Source organism: Lithobates pipiens, unplaced genomic scaffold (genome assembly GCF_037356315.1).
Source record: "Lithobates pipiens isolate NorthernLeopardFrog02 unplaced genomic scaffold, aLitPip1_a1.2 Scaffold_16, whole genome shotgun sequence".
In the NCBI taxonomy this organism is placed as follows: domain Eukaryota; kingdom Metazoa; phylum Chordata; class Amphibia; order Anura; family Ranidae; genus Lithobates; species Lithobates pipiens.
The window spans coordinates 501907407-501919523 of NW_027507748.1; the positions used below are offsets into that span (position 1 = coordinate 501907407).

Sequence of the window (12117 nt, forward strand, 5' to 3'; positions counted from 1 at the left end):
CTAGGGAGAGCATATCTATAACCTGTGGAAAGGAGATGCATAGCCAAGGAGAAAAATCACAGAGCAAGCCAATGGGTAGCCTTAAAATCGTTAAGTAGCTAATACCACTGTAACTAACTGTATTAGCTGGACTGTAACCACAGTCAGACTTATTTGAACCGTCAAAGACCGAGTCTACGAAAGGCATTATATGCATCAACTTCGTAGGCTTACAGAAATTATGAATAACTAGGAATCTGTGTGTAGGAAGGGTAAGTATAGTACAGTACCCCTTTGCAATTACCCTCGGCACTAGGCCAAATTGTGGCTTATCAGTTGCATGGCACTGAATGACCTGAAGGTACAATAGACCAGCCCTCAAATTTTCACTCGCCTACTCGCGTTTTGCGAGTGGAAAATGAGGGCTTGCGAGCTGGGCTGCCTGCCTGGGAGAGGGGGGGGGGGGAGAGCACTGCCTGCGTGGTTGATCGGGAGCCGTTCTCCCAGCGATCGCCCCGAGGAGGAAGAGGAGGGCCGTGGGATAGCACGCTGTTACCACCGCTTACATTATAATTGTCATCGCTCTGCTCAACACAGCCCCGCCTCCTCCTGACCTGCACCTGTGATAGACAGAATGCTGGTCCAATGCTGTGATGCATTCTATCTATCACAGGCGCAGGTCGGGAGGAGGCGGGGCTGTGTCGAGCAGATCGACAATTATAATGTAAGAGTCGGTAACAGCGTGCTATCCCGTGGCTTTCCTCTTCCTCCAGCCATGCATTCCTCTGCACAGGCAAGGCTGCAATGGTGGGCATGGTGTGGCTGCAATGGTGGGCACAGGTGAGGCTGCAATGGTGGGCACAGGTGAGGCTGCATTGAGGGGCACAGATGAGGCTGCACTGATAAAGTTGTTAATATTTATAATATTTTTGTAACTTATTTTTGCATAAAACATTTAAGTGTCATTTAATGAGAGAATTTATGAAGGCATGTCTAGGGGCGGAATTAGGGGCGAGGCAGGGTAGAGATTGAGGCACTGGTGGCGAGTAACCTTTGAGGCCTGGCTAGTAGCTCAAGACTTGAAATTTTGAGCCCTGCAATAGACTACAACAGAAAGAGGATCATATCCTTCTGGTTTGATAACCAGTTATGGGCATTGGATGTAGTACTATACATACCCCAAAAAAACCTTAATCTAAATACTTTGGGCCTGTGTGGTACGCCCAGACCCTCCGCCTCCCCAACAGCTAATAAGAGATGATGATTACTATTCAGAGGGATTGATTAGTTTACAATACCAGTATAACAGAACTGACATAGGAAACATCATTGTTTTTGCCTGCATGCACACACACTTTTTCCCCCTGAAAACAGGGGGTAAACTGTACCTGCGTGTTATACGCCAATATTTTTTTCTTGTTAACAATGAGGGGCCGGGATCGGGTGGTCCGCCCCAAGTGCCACCCATTAGGATGGTGTCAGGCTGGCTGCCCTGGGACAGCGCTTCCATACTTTAAAAAGTTAAGAAAATATTACTCACAGCCCTTTCTCATATACCGCTCCTCTTGTGTCACATTCAATATAAATGGGAGCCTGTAATACCTCAAGTAGCGCCACTCGTACTGCCCGCTCTCCTCCTCCACTCTGCCTCCTCCTCGAGTGCAGCTTTTGATTGGAGGAGGAGAACGGTCATGTGACCATCAGTGAAACAGCAGAGGAGAGTCACATGACCGGGTCCATGAGAGAGCGACGTTAATTGAGGTATATAGAAGCTTTTATTTACAGTGAGCGTGAGACAGGAGGAGCATTATATGAGAAAGTGCTGTCGATAATATTTAACTTTTAAAAGTATGCTGGCAGTGCTGTCCCAGGAGACTGGGAGTTCAGGGGGAGGGGGGGGGGCTTTATAATGAAAGGAGTTTGTGTGCTGTGCAGGTTGTCCGTGTGCTGTGCAGGGGGCTGTGGAACGTTTTTTTTCTTTCATAAAACTTCCTTATTAAAATTAGGGTGCGTGTTATACGCCTGTGCGCATTATACGCCGATAAATACGGTAATGTTATTAGTGAATGGAGCATGGAAGAAATGGAGATGTTGTCCATGATGACCAACAGCATTCCGGTAGTGGTGGAAAACGAATGCTACCATCCAATGAATTGCTTAGGTAATATTTCCATGTTTGCTGCAGTTTTTAAAACATTTACCATATTAGTCAATCTAAAAAGCTCAACTCCTCACACCTTGCGAGTTAGGCAAAACATGGTGACTTAATAATACAAACATGATATATGTTTTATTAAGAATGGAATAAAGGTTTGTTATGTTTTGGGCATGGATGGGTTAGATGTGTAAGTAGGTGAGTTCATCCCCATTATTTGCCTTTGTGCTTGAGGTCTAATGCTTCTTGGAGCTCCTCTTGCCGAGCTGTATGATAGTTTAAACCAGACCTATAACTAAAAACATTCCTAGTTTGTCTAATCATTAACAATGCTAATGTTTTGTTTCAGCTTATTCCTGTTCGTGTCATTTCATGTTAACCTGAAGGAATGAATAAGACAATAAGAAAAAAATATAAATAAAGAATAGGTTCATGACTCTGAAAAAAGGCTTTCTTATAGAATTTTTATATAATCGCATGGTTAATAAATGAATGCTAATATGATCTTTATCTGATGGACATATTTCATGATCTAATAAGATTTTATTTTGCTTTTTCTTCACAAGCTTAGAATAAATTATTGCAGGATTATCAGTATTCAGTAAACTGGAACAAAGTTTGGCCACGGTCACTTTGTCCAAATCGGTATATATAGTATGACAACCATACCCATGGTAGAACCTACCACGCTTTTCTAATTCTAGGTAAAAAAAAAACACTTTTATAATGGAAAATATGTATCTCCTAGTAGGCATCATTTAAACAAAATTATATTAATGATTACTATTTTTTTTCTCCTACAGTCTCCAAAAGTCCACAGCTACCCAGATATGGAAGCTGTACCCCTTCTTCTCAACAATGTGAAGGCTGAGCCCCCAGAGGACTTGTTAGCCACAGACCATTTCCAAACACAGACGGAGCCAGTAGACTTGTCCATAAACAAGGCTCGAACCTCACCAAGAGGAGTATCTTCTTCTCCACTGTCCATTGCGACTTCTGCAGCTTCACCTTCGAATTCTTCTTCTTCCTCCAGCTGTCCTGTTTCATCTCCAACCGTGATAACTTCGGTACCATCAACAGCATCAGTGCCAACAGTATTAACTCCAGGGCCCCTTGTGGCTTCTGCATCTGGGGTCGGTGGCCAGCAATTTTTGCACATTATTCACCCCGTCCCACCTTCAAGTCCTTTGAATCTTCAGTCTAGTAAACTGAGTCATGTACATCGTATACCAGTTGTTGTGCAGTCAGTTCCTGTTGTTTACACTGCTGTGAGATCACCAGGAAGTATGAATTCTACAATAGTGGTACCTTTGTTAGAGGATGGTAGGAGTCATCTTAAAGGTAAGCATTGCAGCAAATTAAATACATAATATTACTTTTTAGGCATGGAGATATCTGTTGATATAATGCATTAGATGTAAACAAAAGGTTTGCTTATGTGTTTTTTAATATGTAAAACGATTGCATTGTTTTGTTGAGCATGCTTTAATTTTAACTTCATTTTTTGAGAGGCAAGCTTTCGCCAAGCAAAGGATATTTAGTTGGTAGCAAAATGGAATGTAAAAGAGAATTAGCAAAGAGACAGCAAAGGATAAAAATTACTGGGTACCTTGTATTAATAGTAACATTTTTGGTCCACATCTTCCAGTCTTCGTGTATGTGTATGTGGAAGTGTATATATGTGTGTGTGTATGTATAATATATATTTACCGTATATACTCGAGTATAGGCCGACCCGAATATAAGCCGAGGCCCCCAATTTACCCCCAAAAAACTGGAAAAAATTATTGACTCGTGTATAAGCCGAGGGTGAGACATGCCTGTCCATCCCTGTGTGTCCGTCCATCCCTGTGGGTCCATCCATCCCTGTGTGTGTGTCCATGCATCCGTGTGTGTGTGTGTGTGTGTCCATGCATCCGTGTGTGTGTGTGTGTGTGTGTGTGTCCATGCATCCGTGTGTGTGTGTGTGTGTGTGTGTGTGTGTGTGTGTGTGTGTGTGTGTGTGTGTGTGTGTGTGTGTCCGTGCAGCCTACCTGTGTCCAGCCTGCCTGTGTCCGTCCAGCCTGTGTCCGTCCAGCCTGCGTCCCGTCCAGCCTGCGTCCCGTCCAGCCTGCGTCCCGTCCCGGCCCGGCCCGTCCCGTCCCGAGCCGAGCCTCCGTCCTTCAGCTCTTCGTCGGCGGCCATTCTAGGATTCAAAAGCCGCGCCTCCGTCGGTGATAGGCGGAACACTCAATTTCCCACTGACTGCTGTTCCGCCTATCGGATGTCCGTGATAGGCGGAACACTCAATTTCCCAGCAGCCTGTGTTCCGCCTATCACGGGCATCGTCTCATCCTCGTCCGTAGTACGAGGATGAGACGATGTCCGTGATAGGCGGAACACAGGCTGCTGGGAAATTCAGTGTTCCGCCTATCACAGGCGAAGGCGGAGGCGGAGGCGCGGCGTTTGAATGTTAGAATGGCCGCTGTCTGTCTGCTCGATACGCTGATCGAGCAGGCAGACAGCGATGACTCGAGTATAAGCCGAGGGGGGCACTTTCAGCCTCAAAAAAGAGGCTGAAAATCTCGGCTTATACTCGAGTATATACGGTATATGTGTAACAAATAATGGATTGTTCAGGTGCAAAGCAGAAGACTGAGATCACCAACTTCCAATATATAGAAAAACAAAAACTACCATTCTGCAGCACCTTGTAGATTTATTAAGAGGTTACAAACTCATAAAATTACAACAGTTTCGGATTGGTTAGGATACTTCATCAGGTATAACAAGCATGCAAGGCAAACTTGCATATTCTTTATATAACACATTGCTCCTGGACTGGAAATTGACAACACCTGAATCACTTCAATTAAGATGCAATGCAATTAAACATAGCAGCTAATATTCAGAGGACAAATATCATGGCAGGGTCTCTGGTTACTTCATATAGATGCCTGTAAATAATAACATAGCAATATTTACACAAACAAATGTAGATCAAAGTCTTTATTCAACTCCTTCAGATAAATAGCATCTAATTGTGAAATCCATTCCACTTCCCTCAATTTTAATTCTCTATTTCCACACCTCCGCCAATGTGGGACATGATCAATTACCATGAATCTAAACTGGGCAATAGTATGCCCACACTGTTTAAAATGTTTAGCCACTTGTAATTCAGATTGTGGAGAGCAGATAGAGGATTTGTGCTGGGATATCCTATCCTTCATTTTCTGAGTGGCCACCCCGCATAATATAATCCACATGGACATTTTAAAATATAGATCACATATGTACTCTGACATGTAAAAAAATCCTTTAACGTTAATAGATTTACCTGACTGGGGATGAGTAAATGAGCTATCCCTAAGCATACTGGAACATTGTACACAAGATAGGGGAAGGAACCATTCCTCCTAGAAGCTAGAAATGTGGGTACTCCCATCATTTTCTCACTTTGAAATTATGACTTGATAACCATGTCCCTAATGCCCCGTACACACGAGCCGATTTTCTGTCGGAAAAAACTTCGATGTTTTTTCCGACAGAATTCTGCTCAAGCTTGGCTTGCATACACACGGTCACACAAAAGTTTGCTGAACTTTCGACCGTCAAGAACGCGGTGACGTACAACACTATGATGAGCCGATAAAATTAAGTTCAATGCTTCTGAGCATGGGTTGAATTGTTTCCAAGCATGCGCAGGAATTTTGTGTGTCAGAATTTGTACAGACTATCGGAATTTCCGATCGTAACCTGCTCTCAATCTTTTGCTGGCCGAAATTCCGCCAGCAAAACCCTGATGGAGCATACACACGATTGCATTTCCTGACCAAAAGCTCTCATCAGACTTTTGCTGGCGGAATTTCCGATCGTGTGTACAGGGTATTATAGTCCATCCCCTTCTATAAGATGGTAATGGAAGGTCTTGAAATTCTTCAACATTAGGAAAAGCTTCTCTCAGAATTCGCCAGTGTTTTTTAATCACCAAATAAATCTGTGCAGAATCTGAATGATACTGGAAACAAAAGGAATTCTCTTGTTTTTTCCATATTGTCTGCTTACTCTCCTGTTAGCTTCCAAGTTCTGCACTCTCTCAACTTTTCATGGGTTAATTGCTGTCTGGGACACCCTCTGTCTGCGAGTCTGTTTTTCATCTATGATAAACGGTCCTGTTTCACGGACTCCTCATTCACTATGCGACTCACACGTGCCATCTGAAATGTGCAGTCACATTTAATGTTGGTGACGCTTACAATCTAATGAAAGAGGAGTTTGGTTAGAAGCAAGCTAATGTGTTTCTGATATGTTGGAGACAACTAGAAACCTGGAAGGAAGCTACATGAACATGAGAAGAAAAAACTCAACTGAACCAAACCAATGACAACAGTCCCAAAAAGCCAGAGTGCCAGACTTTTACAAGCCATTCTTTGTCTCACTGGTTATTTCTTTCCCTTTTCCCATCTATTTGATGAACCCCATCTGTTAGGGAGATGGGAACTCTGTCAATTGTCCTCTATAACAAGTAATTATACCAAGCCTATTGACTAATTCAGAAGCTTCTGATATCCCATTTAGGTTTTTTGCCATTTTTTTTTATAACATTTTCAACCTAGCTCTCATTAAAATTCAAATAATTACACAGCAGTACTTGATGATTTTACATATTTTAATTTATACAGTATCCTGTAAGTGGAATTATATAAAATTATTCAGTAAAACCTGCAACTCTGTAAAATCATACATAAACACACCCCATTAGATTGTAGTAGGTCACTGAATATTTAATGTAAAATGCCTGCTTGGATTATGTCTAACAAGCCCATATTTGCATTTAAACCACGCAGAAAGTTAAACAAATCTACAAGGAAAAACTACTGTGTATATTCTTGATCCTGTGCTATATATTTTTTAAATGCACAATAAAAAATGTACAGTGGGTTCAGAATGTAACAGTTTATCAAGCTCATTAAATAAAACTGAGTGGCAGAGCAAAAATATTATATGAAGTGGAGTAACCCATAGCAAACAATTAGAAATCATCTCTTAATAATATAACTATAATTGGTTGTTACACAGTGTACATCATGATTTCCTTTTGATATAAGAAAGGCATTGATCAACCCTGAGAAAGCTCTGGTTAGGTGGCCAGTCAGCAGAGTTTTTAGAAATGATAGGCGAGCAATGGGGACTTGGACCTTGGAAGTAGGCAACCAATACCAGTTTACTGGATGTTACTATGGTGGCAGAGGCAGTACACATACAGAGGATTGAATTGTGGCCTGATCTGAACTCTTCAAGTTTTGGTGCTTGACAATCTTATAGACAAGTTATAGTTGGAAAATCTTGACAGTTTATTTCATACCTGCTTAATAAGATAAACCAGTATTTCATGTAGTTTCTGCAAGGATTTGACCTAAAATACGTGGTCCAAATTTGGTCCAAATTTGGTTTTAGCTTACTGCCTCTAACATGCCTTGGCTAGATTGTCCTTCCCTCCCTTTTTAGGTCATATGTGGCCCTTGTACCATTTCATTGTATCAGTTTCAAGTGTTTATTTTTATGAGGATCCAAATTATAATTTGTCAAAATGTAATGCACAAACTTGCTAAATTTAAAAAAAAATTATTTGTGAATTATCTGAGAGTTGGCCTTTTGATCGCTAAAATAGTCTGATATTTTGATCATCAGTGCCAATGGGAGGAAAGTCCCTCCAGAGATTGGCTTCAGTGGGAGGAATAACCCCTACGTCCTCCATTGTTGTCAGTGGGAGGAGGTATCCCCCTTCTCCCCACCAATGGTAGTCAGGGGAACATACCCCTTCCCAGGCATAGTCAATCAGAGAAGAGACATGAAAATGTTAATAAACCAGATCTCCTCTGAGAGGCTTATACGCTGCGAACGGCAAGTTTTTGTCTAAAGAGTAAAAGACATGTCAAAAAAAGTGTTTTGTTTAGATTTGTTAATCTAGTTACTTAGTTTTGTTAAATTTGGTTGATTCGTTCAAATCTTATTCGGAATTGGTTTTCTTTTTTTTTTTTTTTTTTCTTCTAATTTACCGCTTTTTTTTTCGATTATGAAACGTTCCGATTTTTTTCGATTCTAATGTGTCAAAGTGAACAAACAAAATAAAAATCTTCATCAAATGATCACAATAACACTTTGAATAACCTTTGGCTTAACAAAAACACAATTATTTCGAAATGGTACTCAAATAACACACACAGTCTTTGATTTCCTCAGTTTAGGCCGATACATATTCTTCTACATATTTTTGGTGGGAAAAAAATCGCGATAAGCATTTTTTTGATTGGTTTGTACAAAAGTTATAGTGTCCACAAAATAGGGATAGTTTATGGCCGTTTTATTATTTTCTTTTTATTAGTAATGGCGGTGATCTGCAATTTTTAACGTGACTGAGACATTATGGTGGACACGTCCGACACTTTTGATACCATTTTGGGACCATTGTCATTTATACAGTGATCAGTGCTATAAAAATCCACTGATTACTGTGTAAATGAAACTGGCAGGGAAGGGGTTAAACACTAGGGGGCGATCAAGGGGTTAAGTGTGTCCTAGGGAGTGATTCTAACTGTGGGGAGATGGGCTACTACTCACATGACAGCGAACACTGCTCCCCATGACAGGGAGCAATAGATCTGTCATGTCACTAGGCAGAACAGGGAAATGCCTTGCATCTGCCCGTTCTTCCGCTCCGTGACATGATTGCGGGCACCCGGTGGACATAGAGTCCGCAGGACCCATGGTCACGGAGCCTGCAGCACGTGTGCTCACAATTCCGCATCTTAAAGGGTACGTACCTGTTCTCCCATTTTCCCAGACGGGCCATTGTGCCAAGGTATATTGTCGTGCACTGGTCGGCATGTGGTTAAGCAATATTTCAAAATGTGATTAATGTTTTTTACATAAAGCAGAAATTTGTAGTTACTTCTACTAGCCCACTGCCATGTTTATATTTATAGGATAATGATAATACAGCTGTAGTACATGGTGATGCATACTAGATAAGCCTAAAGTAATGTATAGTGACAATTGTATTTATTTATTTTTTACTGCACAGTTCATTTATAATGGATTATTTTCTCTCCCCAGCACATATGGATCCCCGGGGACTGTCTCCTAGACAGATAAAAAGTGATAGTGATGATGATGACCTGCCAAACGTGACTTTAGATAGTGTCAATGAAACTGGGTCTACAGCTCTTTCCATAGCACGGGCAGTACAAGAGTGAGTATCCTATTCTCGAACTTTGACAGCTAAGGTAAAGCTCTTTTACACTATTGACAATTAGATGCACAACAAAACAGCAAGTCCCGGGCTTTCAAAATGGATCTGTTTTGCTGGCAAAAAAAAATTGAGCCCTAGGGTCGTCTTTGTTGTTTTCCAGCAGTATTAAGTTGGATGTAAACCCAATCACAAAATCTTTATGTAAGCATTAATATAGAAGAGTGAGGGCAGAAAGAAAAAAACATGTTAATGTAATTTCAAAAGTTGTTTTCAAACTTTTTTAAATATACAGGATTATAAAGGATTTTTTTTTTTTGGGGGGGGGGGTGGTTTCTGCAAAGGGCCTTTTAAGTAAACTACTAAGACCGGCCATGTGTGACCCTTCTATGTAGAAGCAAGGGAGTTTTGCAGTCTCAGGACCCACGATTACATATTTCGCATACAGTACAGCCGTACAGTCACCTGCTGGTGACATATAAGAATGCAACGTGACCACAGAATACAATGTTGCTCCAGTGAGACTGTTTTATTTAACTTATAGAGACGCAAATTTTGAGAGATGTTGCAGTAGCCTGTGATTCTAAAGCCGCATACACACTATCAGATTTTCTGCTGATTTTTTTTTTCTTTTTTTTTACTTCAGATCTACCAAAACCATGTAGTGCAAGATCCTGCCTGATTGCATACAATTTGAAACTCCTAAGGTTTGACCTCATATTACATGGTTTTGGTAAATCTGAAGGAAAAAATCAGCAGAAACTGTGATAGTGTGTATGGAGCTTGAGCCTTTTCATAACCAAGACATCATTCAAACATATACATTTGCAAATGATTTTCTTATTTAACATCATAGAAGAGCCATCAGAAATGCATGACTTTATCCTCTACTTAGTAGCGGCCTGGGGAAATGGCTGTCCATCCAAAACTGATATGCTGAGTGGATTTGGCCTTTAGGCTACCTTTGCACCTTTTACATATATCATTTAATGCAATTTATTATTCACCCCCATGGACAGTGCATTTCATTGGAAACTGTAGTAAACCTAATCAAGCAGGATTGTTTAACACCCCATGCAAAAATGTGAAAGTAGCCTGAAGGAGAAGTTTGCAGATTTATATGTGACTTTCATTTGACATTTTGTTTCTTTTTTCTATGTTTGTTTTGCTTGTTTATATTTCGTTTGGTATTCAGTTGATTATTTGCATTCTACTTTTACTGCAACTAATGTTAAGACAAATAGGATTTAACACGAATTCCAGCTTTAGATCACATTAAGGTACTTTGTAATTCAATCTCATGGCTAGATGATAAATGCTGAATAATTAGCAGCTGAGCACAACAGTATCAGAGATAAATGAATCACATTATCTACTGCATTATTTCTATAGAATATGGATAGAATTTATAATTGACATGTACAAGTGTGGGCAACATTATATTCAATTGTTGGTTGAGAAAAATATTGCTACCTGTTTAAATAATGTATTTTACTTTAATTTAAAAGTATTTTTTTTTGTTAATAATTTTCTATTTAGAGTGCTATTAATGCTAAATCTGAACATGGACTATATAAAATAACTGGTTTATATGTCTTTAGCTGTTTTTTATATTTGTTTTCTATTATACACTTTATTTTTTTTTTAAATACACAGTTTGAAAAAATTCCATAGGTACACCATAATAGAATTAGAAAACATTCAATCTTCCCCACTGACAGTGATCAACACCTTCACCAAATGGTACACAGGACAGCTTACCAAATAATAAGACCTACAAATTAAAAGGTTGGGCTAGGCTTGTGTAAAGTGATAAGCATGAGAACCGTCTGATTTAGGCTCTTAAGCAGGTGTTCTTTCCTCATGTGGGACTGAGTTCAGGGCAGTGGCGCCAATCAAAGTGTAAATTTGGGGACATAAAATAGACCTTCTATAGCAGGCGTGCCCATGCTTTTGAAGCGCAAGGGCCACTTAATTGACTTTGTAACAGGTCGGGGCCACAATCTATTCTCAGTGCTGTGCCTATAATCAGAGCCACTAGAGCCTGATCTGGTGACAGCTTTAAGATTTACTTTTTCTGAAGGGGGAAGAAAGCAACAGGAATGACGCAGATGATGTGAACACAGATTAGGGAGGGAGAAAAGAAAAGCAGACAGGACAAACTCTGCTGGCCAGGAAGGCATAAAGAGTTAAGCTTTCAAACAATGATAGTGTCTTATCTCTCTGCTATCCCCCCCCCCCCCCTTTCTCCCTCATTGGTAGCCTGTGAACTTCAGCATTGTAATGTTTCTGTCAGCCTTCCTTTCTAGCTGAGCCAAGACATACAATCAAGGCTGGAAACGTACATATTTTATTTAAAGAATGTGACATATAGTTTTTGAGACCAATTAGAGGTGGGTAGGAAGTTTCCAATAAGGCAGTTACAGCTCTAGGCTTCAACAAAATTCCTGCAGCAGGAAGCAACAGAACATGCTGGTGGCGATTTACAGCACACACTAACTTAGCATAATTATTTTTGTAGAATGTATGTTCTTTTGTTAAAAGTGACATGCGAGATTCAAAAAAATAAACATAAATACTCATTTAGATGGCTGCAACATCAATCCAAGCTGCAGCTGTGCCAGCTCTACACCCGAGACCTGCTAAGTTCTCTGGTCTGCTCTGAGTTACTGCTCTGTACTCTGCCCCTCCAGTGCTCACTGTAGGAAGAGACTGTGGAGGGGGTGGGAGTGTAGTGCTGGGAGATTGAGCC

The 12117-nt window shown here is 40.6% G+C and overlaps 1 protein-coding gene across 2 annotated transcripts in view; it reads left to right on the forward strand.

The window, feature by feature from the left end:
- The window catches only part of KLF12 (KLF transcription factor 12), a 271940-nt gene that overhangs the window by 199016 nt on the left and 60807 nt on the right, over window positions 1–12117 (forward strand). For both annotated transcript variants that reach the window (XM_077483121.1, XM_077483120.1), the window contains exons 3-4: window positions 2938–3475; window positions 9233–9368. In XM_077483121.1, the coding sequence (XP_077339247.1) occupies window positions 2938–3475; window positions 9233–9368 (674 nt within the window). The remainder of the gene's footprint in view (window positions 1–2937; window positions 3476–9232; window positions 9369–12117) is intronic.